Here is a 15,811-nt window from a genome sequence, read left to right on the forward strand (position 1 = left end):
CTTTGAACTCTTCGAACAATGGAAACGGAAAATTCTAAAATAATGCAGATGGGCAAATAAGTTCAGCATGATGCTGCATTTATTGTTAAGCTTTAAATAAATTTCAATGGGAATCTCCACTGCACAATTCCACAATAAGCGCTTGAATAAATGGTTGTAGAAATAAAATATTCTCTGTTGTATTTTCCATTCTTTATCACAGCAGCAAGCAAGCAAGCAAGCAAGCAGTTGTGTGCTGCTGGACTGCAAAATAAACACAGGATGCAGCTGAATGATCGGAATGATTGCACGTTTTGACATTCGATGTCTAAAGTATCTACACAACACTGCTGTTAGGCTGACTGTTCAACTAGCGGGATTCTAAAATTAAATCGATCCTCATCGCCTAATCGATTTTCCAGTTTACAGTTTACGCTTACAACCACTGCTGAGCGATGAATCAAGACGTAAAGCAAAATCTGCTTCGATTTGTTTATTTGGTGAAGTGGAAACGGTTTCGAAGTTTGATATATTCCCGGTGCAAAGCGAACAGTGTTGAGAGAGGCTCTGACGCTAAACCTTTCAAAATTGATTGTTTGTAAATCTAATTTTTTGCATTTTTAAATGGAAGTATCGCATTTTGCTCCCACATATGACGAATCGATTTTAGTTTATGTTTTTTTTTGCAAAAAATAAATCCGTCGGTTTATTCCGAACAAAGAACTAAAGCGTATTTGCAATTTTGGACCAACGAACAAATCAGCAATATTTATTTAGATTTCCATGTCTGATAAGGATTTAACTAACATTGAAAGCAACTAGCAATACTTCATAGCAGACTTAGTTCAACCACTGAACCACATACAAGCAGATAGGACAGTATGAGGGAAAGATTAAGCTCTGCGGTACTTTGGCACACAGAACTGCATTTGAGGCCTCCCAAATCCTCCGGTTCAACCATGATAGAATAGCGCAAGGTTGTTACATTATTTAACACTGATCCGAGCGAGTAAACAGTGTCTGAACGAGGGATCTGGAGCGGTCAAATACCGAATCCTTTTCAAAGGCAACTTCATCTGATGCAGCGTTAGTGCGCCAGCCAAGCAGGCAGGCAGACAGGCAGGCAGGACGAACTTTCACAGTAGCTTACCGAGAGCGCACAAAAGCATCACGCAGCTGCACGCTCCGGGGGATCTGTTGAAGCATTTAACGACATGTAAGTTGTGTATTTGCATGATTAATGCATGGCTACCACACCGCAGGGAAATTAGTTCATCGTAAGTGCTTTTCCGCTCTGTCAAGTTTTGTCCGGGTTTGCACCGCGAACGGTCCAATGGACGATACCAGCAGCATGCCAGCTGATGCCACTGACTCTTGTGCTAAGCCCGGTTATCTGTTGGCAGATCACCGGCACCAGCTAATGTATAGAGTCGATAGAACTAGTTGAAAGGTTACAATGGAATGTAATTAGAAAGTTTTGGAAATTTAAAAAAAAACACAACAATTACCTAATTCTGTTCGCCAAAATAATTTTAGTTTTAGTCTCAAACAAGGCTTGCCCATAGGGTATAAAGGGCACTCCAATCTGGTTGCAAAAATGTACTGTAGGGTTGGTAACCTAATACAGTTGCGAGTGTGAACCTGTGGCGATCAAAGCTTTTCTTCGTTTTCATGAAGCATTGAAAATCAAACAAAGCAAGTTAATGGAATTTTATATTATTTAGACGACCATAGCCGCCGTGTTGGCATAAACCAAACTAAATTCAATTATTTGAATCAAGTTTATCACTTTCGAAATGATATTTTGAGGGAAAAGATTGTTATAAAAGATGAAAGATGAAAGATGAAAGATAGAAAATGAAAATGAAAATGTTATAAAAGGCTTCAGTTTTTCGATGTTAGAAAATTTTTTTCGCGCCGGTTACTTTTAATAACTTGAACTACTAAGAAATCGCCATGAGCGTGCAGCACCACCCACTGCTTTATTCGGGAGACTGCTGTACTATATATAAAAACATCCATATGCAATTGGCTACCATTTTGAAAGTTCTCAAAACCAGCCTTGTTCGCCATTTTGATGTACTACCGATGTAGCAATTATGTGTTTTCTATTATAACTTTCTTTATCAATCACTTACTAGTGAAAGTAGTTACTAGTAAAGAAAAGCTTCAAGGTCAAATATCCCCATACATTTTCTTTATGATAACCTTGCTTCCCAGGCAGGGACGATCGTTAAATACTCCATTTGTTTCGATTACTTTCTTTTTAGAAAAAAATACAGAGTCTTCTCGTCCCAACAGCTCGAAGGGTTCTTTATGATGAATAAACCTAGACCAAATTGATGTCTCTACTTGGGAAGTATGCCAGAAAAAGTGACAAACTCCCACGTACCAACAAGGTTTGTTTCGACCGCGATTAAACCTAGACCAATTTGATGTCAGTGGTAGGGAAGTGCGCCAGAAAAGCGACAAATCTTACGACCACGATTAATCTTAGGCCAGTTTGATCAAACTGGTGTGAACCCGTCTGTGTAGAAGAAGTGCAGTACCGTCAAACGGGGTAACTTGCAACAGCGGGGTAACATGCAACAACGCTATATCGATCCAATTTATTGTACTTTTTCATCTCTAACTTCAATTTTTAATCTATATCAGTCACTGAAACTTGCTGTTCACAGATTTAAGAAGCCTTGGATAATGTTATGGTGACTTTTTGCTGTTTCGGTAATTTGTAAAAAATCGCACAAGATGATGTCAAATTCATCGTCAATTTTTCGTCTGTAAAACGTTTGTTTCGCCCACAAGCACTTCAAATAAAAGAAGCTTAACATACATTTTTTATAGTAAAATGAATAATAAGGAAACAAAATAATTGATTTTTGATGACTAATTTTATTTATCTTGCTTGTTACCACATTATTCGTAAAACAAGCACTTAAACGGGGTAACTTGCAACAGCTGGTGGATATAAAAAGCTGTGTTCCGTTAACTTCACGAGGCAAGTTATCATTTAATTTTGCATCAAGCAATACTAAAATACAACGAAGAGTGTAAGATACTTTCGGTAAGTCGGAAATATGCCAGTTTTTCTCTGGATATACCGAAAATGGCTATAGAAGAGGCTAAAAAGAAAATATCCTCACTGAGAGAAATCAACCAGCAATATGACAGTGTCTAATTACGATCACTCGTAACGTAATGAACATTCATACATTACGTAACCAAGATATCGATGATTTTCAACTCCCCCACTCCACTTCATGGCGTGATTTTGCATAGTGGATATACGACGTGTAACGAGTTACGCAACTCCCGCTCCCCTACATGCGTTACGTAATATGTGAATGGTCCTTAAAGAAGGCAGTTCTATCGGATCCAGACAAGGAATATCAACTGCGTGAATAATATAAAAAGTTTAATTCGTAATTTTCCGTTACGGGGCTCATAAATTATTTTCACCAACGTAACATAGGACGTTAATGCGTATATTCATAGCAAAAGCATTAAAAATCGCAAGTCGGATTATCATTTGCATATTCAAGTCAAAAGAAACTCATACAAATCATTAAATTCGTTCAATTTCCAAAAACTAGTGCTTGTTGCAAGTTACCCCGTTTAAGGGGTTACTAGTAACAAACTAGTTAAAAAATTCTACAACTGCCAATATTGATCGCATATTTTTTCTCAATATGTGAAATTGTTCTATCCTAGACCTAATAACTTTGTATTAATTAAATGTCCTCCTCAAATGTACTACAGATAAGTTTTTCCTTGCACTAATAGTTGAGAACTGTTGCAAGTTACCCCGTTTGACGGTACAGCTGTAACGTTCGATTGTAATATGATTCTATTATGCGCACGTTTGCCATTTCATTGGAAGAATAATGAAAAGAGAATGTATTGTGTTGTGGCAGGGATGTACGAATTGGTAATATGTCAATGTCCTTAACGTGGGGAAGGGCTGGTAATAAAAACTTTTGTTTCCAAATGCACATTTACGCCGAGCAGCTATGACGTTTAAGCGTGGTTTAGTTTGAATATCTTTATGTATCAAGTCTCAAAGCGGCGCGATTTAAATTCACAAGTTCAATGCATGGTATTATCTTTTTGAGCAATTAGGCCATTACAAATATTTTATAAAGTTTTTGTCCTTCCGGTTTTCGGTCACTGAAGGGGAGGGCGAAAAAAACATAGTGAATTTTTTAATCGAGCAAAAAAAACATGGATTTTAAGAATTTTTATTTGAGGTTTAAACGTGAAAACCGAATCTATTCTTGCTTATAATACATATGTTATTATTTTATATGCAAAAATATACGAAAAAAGACAAAAACGAAGGAAAATTTTTTTGGTCGATTTTCGGAAATTCCATTGTTCGAATTTCCATTTCTGTTTCGTGCTAGAAGCGTTAATTCAACTCGGAGACTCATTTTTCAAGTTTTTCAGACTGTAGAGCCCACAGACAATTGATTTTATTAAAAGAAATTTGATTCATATCCTACAAATTATTTTTTTGCCCCCCGATTTTTCAAACCAATTTTCAAGGGGGGGGGGGTAACAAAAACTTTAAATATGATTTGCAATGACCTTATTCGAAGAATATAAACTGAAGGCTGTTTCCATGCTACAAAAAATCAACGAAATGGCAAGTCGCTAGGAATAATCGTCGTCAATTTATTGCATCTGTGCATCACTATCCTATACATCTTCGTTGTTTTAATACTTCGTTGACTGTGGCGATGAAAGAATGTTCAAAATATTAGATTTTTGCTTGATTTTCGTTAAAAGAACCACTTATTTCAATTTTCTCCAGGTTTTGGTGTCCATTTGAACAGAGTTGTTTATGCTAGATTGTTCTCTTTTAAGACAGTGTTTTCTTATTCTAGAATATACAGTTTTACATACCATACCATAGCCACAGAGAACAGACATTCATCTTGGCCTCGCAACATGTGTAAAAGCTCAGCTACCATTTTGAATGTATGTGGTAATGCCTCCGCTACGTGGCGCTCATATCACTAATAGAAACAGCTTTGGTTGTTAATATCTGTCAATACACATCAAAGCTTTGATCATATTTTCGCCAAAGCATTTAACTTGCTTTTAATAGTTGCTACAGCAACTAACGTATTGTTTACCCAAGCTATCGAATTTTAATTAAAGGTAAACATTTAGCAATAATTATTATTGTAGAATTCCTGTTTAGTCCTTCGGAGAAACTGTGTTTCTGTATCGGTCACGAGCTATTGGCAATTTTGGCATACAGGCCGAGAATAAGTCGCGATTTTATCAGCCGTCACCTTCGAGAGCAATGAATCCCAGCCAACCCGGCGCACCGGCGGATATCGTTGATGTGGTGCAGGTCTTCCAGTGTTCAAAGTTCACTGTAAGTACCACCGCGGTGGAATCATGCTGCGTGTAATGACGAAATGGAGCGATGCAATGTTGAAAAACTCACAATACCGCCAAAATAACAGAAAATGTTTTCAATGTTTAGCCGTATTCAACAAATAACATAAACAAAATCGATCCGTTGCTACAACCGTTGCTAGATTGTTACAGTAACTAACATTAGAGTTGCCAGTATTTTGAATATGTAGATTATGACAAGAATATATAATAAATTTGGCAACGTGGATATTGGGCAACTGGCGCACACTAAGAGAGATGTCGCTAGTGTCTTGCTTAAAAGCTTACACACCATTTGCGAAATATTTTATATGAAAATAATTGTCTGTTCTCTGTGCCATAGCATAGCATAGCATAGCATAGCATAGCATAGCATAGCATAGCATAGCATAGCATAGCATAGCATAGCATAGCATAGCATACCATACCATACCATACCATACCATACCATACCATACCATACCATACCATACCATACCATACCATACCATACCATACCATACCATACCATACCATACCATACCATACCATACCATACCATACCATACCATACCATACCATACCATACCATACCATACCATACCATACCATACCATACCATACCATACAGTGAGGAGATAGAAGGTTGCTGTCTTGGACAAAGTTGTTTATCTGACCAAAATATATCTAACGGTAAAAAACAAAATTTGTAACTGATCTGTAGATGGCGCTTATGACTAGCAAATTGATTTTTTTGTGAATAGCTCCGAATTGTGACGAAATAAAATGGTATTGTGTCATACAAAGTTATTTATTCGGACAAGACGTGTTCGGTATTGCATAAAAAGTTCCTAACTGTTCCGCTAGGTGGCACACGTGGTCAAATTAGAATCTTATGATGGTATCTCATGACCATTATAAGATAGAAGGTTGCTGTTTTCGACAAAGTTGTAAGTCTAGACAAGACGAATTTGAAAATGATCGCTAAAATTCGGAACTGTCCCGTTAGATCCCGTCGCAATTGGTAAAATCATATTCCTCTTAGCGATATCCCTGAATTGCTCTGAAATAGAGGTTAGAATTGCTTAACTGGTCCAGTAAGGAATACCAAAACGTTTGCCAATAATATTCTCTTGGCGATTTTCCCATAATAGAGTTTCTGAGTCTTCTCCAAGTAACCAATAAGCATTGCCATAAGCAGTCAGCAACCGCTTATCCGGCATTTTATACAGCACGTTGCTGTATATTAGCGTTATGACTGCTAAGCTGTTGTAAAATGCCATGCAAAATTCTATTTTAAATCTTCTTGTCGGTAATCAGCTGGTTATAAGTCAGAATTATAACAGCGAAAAGCATAATCGGTTTTAATGCTGCTTTCTGCAAAGTGTGATAGGACTACTTAAGCATATAACCTAACTAGTTGAGCCCGAATCTTACGATCCGGAAAATATAAATGCGTACAGAAAACTGCGGATACATTCCAATGTTAATATTTTTTGAAACGATGGTTCTACAGTTGATGAAGGGATGGTAGGGGAAAGTAATGAATTTTTTTTGGTAAAATGGAGGAGATAGAGTGGAAAGGTAAGGGGGGGGGGGGAAACGTAGCTACGCTCGCTTTTGGACAAGGTAGGAGTCACAACGACGCTTGTTAAGCGTAGCGTGTTTCATTACATCATTTCATCAATTGTAGATCCATCGTTTCAAAAAATAATAATAAAATATGTATGACCGCGTTTCAAGGTCAGGACTAAAAACTCGAGGTTAGTCTATACATTTGTCTATTCTATACATTCTAGTCTATTCCATTGGCCAGTGTTTGCGAAGATGTTTAATCTTTGTATTAGTTCTTTAAGTTCTTATACATATTGCATAATATAGCTCTAAGATGTTATATTTAAAAAAATTCTTAGTTGGAAACTGAAACAAACAGTTTTTATGCTCGCATTGGATTTTATTCAACTGAATAAAAACATTATCTCCACTGTGCTGATACTCTAGGTGGGCCAAATGACTCTTTTGTGTGAGTGGCTTTGAACCGTCCATTTTCTGCCGAGAACCGATCCATATGGTCGGTATTAAGCCAGGCAGAACCAAATGACAAAATTCTGACTTCGACAAAAACGCCTTCAAAGTTTGCTGCTCTGCATCGTTTACAGCTATCAATCGTTCGAAATCACCTCATAACTCTGCTGTTTGCAACATTTATGTAGTCTGGTTAGAGTAAAATGTTGCTTGGAAAATTCTTGATCGTTTGCTGTCATCAACTCATTTTTTAAAATTTTGCGACTTGGTCCGGTCTGATTTAACACCGACCATACGACATCACGACAAGCAATCGAGTTGAGCAGGAGAGTCGAGCAATCGAATCAAGCAGTCGAGTCAAGCAGTTGGGTCGAGCAGTCTAGTCAAGCAGTTGAATCAAGCTGTTCAGTCAAACAGTCCAGTCAATCAGTTCGATCGAGCAGTTGAATCCAGCAGTCCAATCGAACAGTTTAATCGAGTAGTCGAGTCGAGCAATTGAATCGAGTAGTCTAGTCGAGCAGTTTGACAGTTTAGTCAAACAGCCTAGTCGAGCAGTCGGGTCAAGTGGTTCAGTCGAGCAGTTAAGTTATGCAATGAAATCGAGCAGTTGAGTCAAGTCGAGCAGTAGAATCGAGCAGTTCAGTCGAGTAGTCCAGTCGAGCAGTTGAGTCGAGCTGCCGATTCTAATGGTTCAATCGAGTAGTTGAGTCGAGTAGTTGAGTCGAGCTGTCAAGTCGAGTAGTCGGATCGAACAGTCCAGCCGAGCAGTTCAGTTGAACAGTCCAGTCTAGCAATCAAATCGAGCAGTCTAGTCAACCATTTGAGCATTCGAGCAGTCCAGCAGTCGACCAGTGCGGTGACTGAGAATAGAACACATTGTCGTCGAGCAGTTAAATCGAGCTGTTCAGTCAATCAGCCAAGTCGATATGTCCAATCAAGCAGTTGAATCGAGCAGTCGAATCGAACAGTCCAGTCGAGCAGTTCAGTTGAGCAGTCCAGTCTAGCAATCAAATCGAGCAGTCCAGTCGAGCAGTCTAGTCAACCAGTTGGGCATTCGAGCAGTCCAGGAGTCGACCAGTGCGTTGACTGAGAATAGAACACATTGCTACGAAAACATAACGGACCTGTTTTTAATTATCGATAAGCCTTTTATGACGTTCTGTCATAGAGCTGATTTTGGCTACAGACAAGCCTCTTATATAAATAGATTTTTAAAGAGGTTGTAAACCCCTTTTGAAGAGTGGCTTTAAAGCGGTTATCAGCGGAAGTTCTAGTGGAGCCCATAGTTTTATTAGTGGTTTTATGAAATTTGTCATGAAATCCACTAGAGGAACGTAATAAAATTTAGAATTGCTACTTGGGTAGTTTTCCAATAAAGAAATCCATAAGCACCGTGACAATCTCCTGGATTAATCTTAGAACCCCTTGCTAAAGTCAATCGCTTGGTTAGAATACAGAAGTATCGTCAGCAAATAGTCGAACCCTCCCGTATCCCTTCAACTTGCAAAGGTCATTGATGAAAAGCAAAAAAAGTACAAGACCTAAATTACTACCTTGCGGTACCCCATTCAATGTGGAATGCCGGAGACTAAGGTAGTTTCCTATAGACACATATATAGTCCGGTTCGCCTGGTAATCCTCCAATAGCATCTTAGTCGTTCCCCTAATTGCATAGGTTTCAAACTTTTACACAACCAACTTATAACAGTTTGAATTGCTGCGAAATTATGACAGAACTGCCATATCAGGCAACACAAAATAATGAATAATAATTTATAATCGGGTGTTGCGTTGTACAGCAAGACGTTTGTGATACCATGATTATTATATATGGTGTATTTTCATAAATCATAACCTAGAATCTCGAAATCATGAGTCATTTTGCACATTTTGGAGATTGAATTTCTAGCCGAGTATCGAGTTCTTTGCTCAGATTGATGAATAAAACTGCTCCGTATTTTTCCAGAAATGACACAACCGATCTAGATGTTTTTAATAGTAGGTAACTAAAGCTTTATTACTATCCTAAAAAAACTCAGTTCTACTTCTGCAGATATTTTGCTTATGATTCAAAAGTTATCCAAAAATATGTATAACAATGGGGGCGTATGGTAAATAGCAATACTGCTAAAGGCCAAGGCTATGCTTCTTCCATCCCGTAAACACGCTATCAAACCGCCCGTTTTAGTTTTTACGGTTTTAATAGGTGCTATAAACATACAGAGATTACGAAATTCACAACATAGACCTATCATTCGATGGATTAACATAAAGCTATGACAAACGATAAACTGCAGTATACGAGTCGAACGGTGGTTTTGAATAATCATCAAATGTTAAAATGTTACGAAACGGAAGATAGAGAAAAAAGTGAGATTTGAACAAGAAAACAGAAATAAATCGTTTCAAAGTGCGGTTATATCGAATGCCGAATAAAAAACGTAGTCATTTATCTTACTCGGGTTCTGTGTTTTTATGGTCAATATTATCCACAGTGCTCCATAAATACACCGACATTTATACCTGCTTCTATACTTTTAAGACTGACTAACTATGATAAATCGGACTTTTTTATTTCGTAATTAAACCGAAACTTTAAAATACAGTATCAGGCATCGTCATCTGTATGAAAGCAAACTTTTTCTTGTCCCAACTTGTACCGTTCTGAAACTGACTAATCACCGTAATACAGTTTTATGAGCGAATTATCCTTTTTTCTAAATTACTCTTTTGCCTTCTGGTTGGGAATCTTTTGCAAAGAAGCAAAACCCCTAACGCTAATCGCTGTGAGAGAAATGTTTAGACATTAAAATGTTCTGATAACAACTATTGCCTAAGATTTGTGTGTTCAGCCACACAAACAAAAACCTAAACGAGGACCAGAAACCTCAATAAATCTCAGCAAAAAGCGATTAGAACTAAGTATGGGGAAAATTTTTTGAATTAGATGGGAAAAATTGATATTAGTTTATAGAACATTTTCGGACCGCCAAACAAAACAATTCAACCAGCCAGTCACACAGCACCGAATGAAACAGCACGCATGCAGCCTCGGCTCGTACGCCCGGCCTCTCTAGGGTGATGATTTATTGAACCGTCGTCGGTCGGTCGGTAGCGGTGGGACCATCCGGTGCAAATTTACGACCTCACTGGTGGGGTCGCCCAAATGATAAAACGTGAAGCCTGCCGGTAGGTGATGGCAACTAGAAGATAGAGCATGTATTCCCAAAAAATAGAAAACTTCGCAGGCTTGCAAACTAGCCTAAATGGGCCATGCAGTATTGGAAAATTTATCTTTTCTGTGTGACTACAAGAGAATAATGACCCGTTTTGCCTTTGCTCTCGCTCTCTACTTATCTCTCTGCAGCATCGGGACACGCAGGAAACCCTAGCGGTTTTGGAACGGCTAGATCTGGATACCGAGAAGCCGACGGAGGAAGAGTTGGCTCGAAAATTTGGCTATGAGGACGATTATTACAAGGGTACGGTCTCCTGGTGGCAACACATGAAACCGCAGATCTGGTCGCTGTTCGACGAACCGTACAGTTCGAATGCTGCCAAAGTAAGATTTAGTGAAAATGGACTTTCGCTACTGTTTGATTTACACACGGTTTCGTGTTTTTTTTTTCTCGTTTCAGATAATTGGTGTGATATCTGTGTTCTTCATTTGCGTATCGATTTTGTCCTTTTGCCTGAAAACCCACCCGGATATGCGCGTTCCCGTGATACGGAATCAAACGGTCAAAACCGCCAACGGCAGCATGGCTTGGGTGCTGGATAAAACACACACCAATGCACACGTGGCATTTTTCTACATCGAATGCGTTTGCAATGCTTGGTTTACGTTTGAAATTTTGGTAAGTTATATTTATTGAACCATACCATCCGGCAGCATTTTTTTGTCGGGGGATTGCTTTAGTGGGGACGCATGATTATTCACTTAGAAAATTATAATTTTGTTTTAAATTGTGCTTCTCAGGTTCGCTTCATCTCATCCCCGCACAAGTGCGAGTTCCTCACCTCATCTGTAAATATTATCGACTACATCGCCACGCTGAGCTTCTTCGTGGATCTGATACTGCAGCGTTTTGCGTCCCATCTGGAGAACGCGGACATCCTGGAGTTCTTCTCGATCATTCGCATCATGAGACTGTTCAAGCTGACCCGTCATTCGTCTGGATTGAAGATCCTGGTACAGACATTTCGGGCCTCGGCCAAAGAGTTAACCTTGCTGGTGTTCTTCCTAGTGCTCGGAATCGTGATATTCGCCAGCTTGGTCTACTACGCGGAGCGGATCCAGACGAATCCGCACAACGATTTCAACAGCATCCCTTTAGGACTGTGGTGGGCTCTGGTAACCATGACCACGGTAGGCTACGGTGATATGGCTCCAAAAACCTACATCGGTATGTTCGTGGGAGCACTCTGTGCCCTGGGAGGTGTATTAACTATTGCCCTTCCGGTGCCAGTCATTGTGAGCAATTTTACCATGTACTACTCGCACACGCAGGCCAGAGCGAAATTGCCCAAAAAACGACGACGAGTGCTACCCGTCGAACAGCTCCGAGCTCCAAGAGTAGCGGGTAAGCCAACAACTTAAGCCTCAATAGTCAGTTTGATCACTTGGCAGACCCATTAAGAGCCAGCAATTAACTTGAACTACAGAGGTTCTATTATCCAGTTGAAACCATATTTTCGAATGGAAAAAACATCCATTTTCTCTTTTTTCTCTTTTCATTTTGCTTCGTCATCCATCTTCATCACTAACCATGCCCAAACTAACGACCTGCCATTCATCGTGCATCGTGCCACGGAGCTTCGTTAAATTCCATCCGCACACAAACCAAACAAAAAAAAACAACCAACATGCCAACCAACTAAAACAACAACTATTGCCGTCATCCCGCTTATACGCACCAATTGCAATAAAAAAAATCTACCACCCTCTCGCTTCGTCTGCCACAGGCCCAACGAAAGCCATGGGAATGCCCGGCTCCGGTCCGATGGCACGTCGCATGAACCAGCCGAAAACAAAGGACATCGGACCGAAAATCGGTAAGTACAGGCCGTTACCATTTGTGCTTCCATCATCAGGCCACTCTATTCTGCGGAATCATATTTGTTCTGTTGTTCCTGCCGACACAAGCCCATTTCGATACTAAACGCTGACTGTTCAAACGGCGCAAGCCATCGTCGTCCGCCAGGTGTATCCAAATGACCATCCGGGTGCCCCAAAAATGAACGAGAGAATAAATAACTCAATTTGTGCCGTCATAATTGAGCCCCAAAAGATGGTACCGCGTGTGGTCATTTCGAAACCCCTTAGCGGCATCACCGGCAGTCAGCGTCACAGTGGCTAAACTAATCGCAACACAGAATGCATATTTCCAGCCGCTACCACACGCCAGTTGGCCTTTCATCTGCGGCAGGGTCTTTCCTGCAGCTACCATTATTCTTTCTCTGTTTGATTTACTGTTTCCGCAGAATGCTCCCGGCAGAAGAAAAAATTGCATTACATTTTTATTTTGCCACTAGAAAACCCTTTTTGCACCGACGACAACATTTTGCTGTTGCTATCGAGTACTAAGCCGGTCGAAAATAGACACTTACAGCAGAAGCATGATTCAACAATGGAAAATCTTAGAAGGAAAGAAATCGGAAGAAAAATACGACGAAAATACAGATTAATACTAGCATTGAGTCAGTTTACTCTCCAAGCATGCGAGCGAGCGGGCGAGCGTGTATTGTTCGGTGACTCCCACAACCGGCTGCCACGTGTTATTTCCCATTCCCAAGTAGGTAAGCAAAGAAAGACACGAAGAAAACTCCCGCGCACACTGCACAGACACCGACTGGGGCAGGCCATCGACGCATTTCGGAAAGCCAAAAGAAATATTCACTTTGTACTCTCTAAGTGCCTGTGCTTGTGCCTGTGTTTGAGTTTGCCGGCTGGTCCTGGCTCAACCAGTACAATGGCGCTTGCGAAAAATGGGAAATCAAGGTTGATGATCTGTGCATAATAGGTAAATAATAACAATCATTATTCTGCCGATGAAAAAGAATGCTGCTTGACTGGGATGAGAAAACTGACGGCGGGTGTTGTTAACTTGCTTGTTCGAGCGGTTCTGAAGCGAGGAGATTTGAAAGCTTTAATTCAGGGATGAGGAATTTAACCGGTGTTAGATGTCAACTCTCTTTGCAAGTTCCTTCGAACTACAGTTAATCTTTCGAACGCGGAAGAGTAAGGCCGTGTGCCATCTTCTGTTAAAATGTTTAAAGCACTGATTTTGTACCATGAAGATAACGAACCAGATAACCTAAATTTTCATTCCTTCAAGATTTTCAATATTCTAAGTACGTTTCCCATGTGGTCAAACATTCCGCTTCTAGCATATCACATTGAGGGTGAGCTTTGAAGTGTCGATTTTCCATAAATTATATTGAACTTACGAACTAATGCATCAGCAGTAGACAAACGATCCATTCAGTTAAAAGTCTCCTTGAAATTCAGTCTATTTTAGTCCAGTTGTTGTCAAGCTACCAGAATAACGCTGAAATGCAATCTTTCTTTTCTTTATGCATTGACTGCGACACTGTGGCTATATTTTTTTGAATGAACGACAGATAATTCATTATATATCAAAGCTTCGATCGGTTGACTTCGCAAGCCTAAAACCGTACCCTCTACATGGCGACCGTGACAAAGCTCATACCCGATATATTCAGATATTACCTCTATTCCAATTTTAATTCAATTTTCCCGCATTTTACAAAATTGATGATTTTGTAAGTTATATGCTTTATTGTGTATCATAAATTAATTAGGTGGCAAAAATTAAGGGGGCCTAGTGTCTCTACGACTCCTTGAAGGAGGTCATTCAAAGAAACATGAATTGCGGTACAATGGATTGACGTTCGAAGACTTATCCAAGTAGACTTATCCAAAATTAAAAATTTCAAAACGATATGAAACTATATTAAATTATCTCGTGTTTGACCTATCCTTTCTTAAAAATTCAAGTGCATAACAAAATGGAGGACATTCAAACATAAAAATTAGTTTTGACGTAGGACTACGTCTTACGGCAAGTTTTGAGATAGGGTGTCATTCCAAAAAATCGAAAAATGCGAGCGTCACGAAAAATGAAAGGTTTTGAGCGCTAATAGCTCAGCGGTTTTCCAATCGATTTCCAATATTCTTACACCAATCGATCGGAAAATCTTCTAAGAATTGACCCAAATGAAAAAAAGTATGGATTCTTGATGTTGAACTATTGAAAAATTGAAAATAATGAACCTATGTTTTACCAGAATTCTCGCTTTGTGATTGGTTGAAAGATTCTTTACGATGATCTAAACCTATATCAATTTGATATTTGTGCTTGGGAAGTAAACCAAAACAAGTGACAAAGTTTCCTCATTTCAACAAGATTTCTTAACACCGCGATTAAACCTAGACCATTTTGATGTCCTTGCTTGGGAAGTATGCCAGAAAGAGTGACAAAACCTCCTCGTGCCAACAAATTTCTTACGAACGCGATTAAACCTAGTCCAATTTGAGGTCTGTGTTAGGGAAGTGTGCCAGAAAAAATGATACAAGTTCATTGTCCCAACAGATCGCAAATTCTTTACTGCGAGACGATTAAGCCTCGGCGAATTTGATATCTGTGTTGGCAAAATGTGCTACAGTTGTAGTGTTCGATTATAATACGACTCTGTATGAATACGCATGCTTGCCGTTCCATTAGAAGTGTAGTGAAAAGATGTGCTGTTGATAAAATAGGATTGAATTGGTAAAATCCCTTCAACGTGGGGAACCATGGGTAATAAAAACAATCTTTAATTTCAGTAAGGTAGCAGGAAAGCAATAGTTTGTGTTCTTGATTTTGTTAAATTGTTTTCAAATGTACAATCTTTTGAGAATTGAACGTATGCAATGTTAGTACTTTGATAAATGTTACATACAACGCATGTAGCATGTATATATGTTGCATATAACATGTATACATGAAGAGTCGAGTGATTACAAGCATGAATACATGCTACTATCACTACAAAGACACTTACGTAGTCCTGCATCACCTATATATGCGGTCGTGTCTTGTACACAACCCCTCTGATTTTTTTTTAGTCGAAATTGTTCGACTAATTCTGGTTTAAAATTTTATAAAAAAAAATGTGGTTCATAAATAGGACAAGGTCCACAATCTGGTACGGGTACAGAATCTAGTCCAAAGTATGATAAAAAATGTGGTCCAAAATATCCAAAATCTGGTCCAAATCCAGGGATGGTTCGCTCTCGTTGACTCAATTTTTATTTATTTGACAGTAGCACGGCTGAGGTGCTTAATTTGACAAAGTTATGTATGGGACATTTGTAGAACTAGTTATTTTTTACAAATGTCCCATAGAGTAAAGA

At 39.2% G+C, this 15,811-nt stretch overlaps 1 protein-coding gene across 8 annotated transcripts in view; it reads left to right on the forward strand.

The window, feature by feature from the left end:
• The window catches only part of LOC128744417 (potassium voltage-gated channel protein Shaw), a 133,594-nt gene that overhangs the window by 72,787 nt on the left and 44,996 nt on the right, over positions 1-15,811 (forward strand). For 7 of the 8 annotated variants that reach the window (XM_053841423.1, XM_053841419.1, XM_053841420.1 and 4 more), the window contains 4 exons: positions 10,760-10,954; positions 11,031-11,249; positions 11,372-11,975; positions 12,358-12,447. In XM_053841423.1, the coding sequence (XP_053697398.1) occupies positions 10,760-10,954; positions 11,031-11,249; positions 11,372-11,975; positions 12,358-12,447 (1,108 nt within the window). The remainder of the gene's footprint in view (positions 1-10,759; positions 10,955-11,030; positions 11,250-11,371; positions 11,976-12,357; positions 12,448-15,811) is intronic. The other variant, XM_053841425.1, reaches the window with a different exon arrangement.

The sequence above is a fragment of the Sabethes cyaneus genome, chromosome 3 (assembly GCF_943734655.1).
Source record: "Sabethes cyaneus chromosome 3, idSabCyanKW18_F2, whole genome shotgun sequence".
Taxonomy (NCBI): domain Eukaryota; kingdom Metazoa; phylum Arthropoda; class Insecta; order Diptera; family Culicidae; genus Sabethes; species Sabethes cyaneus.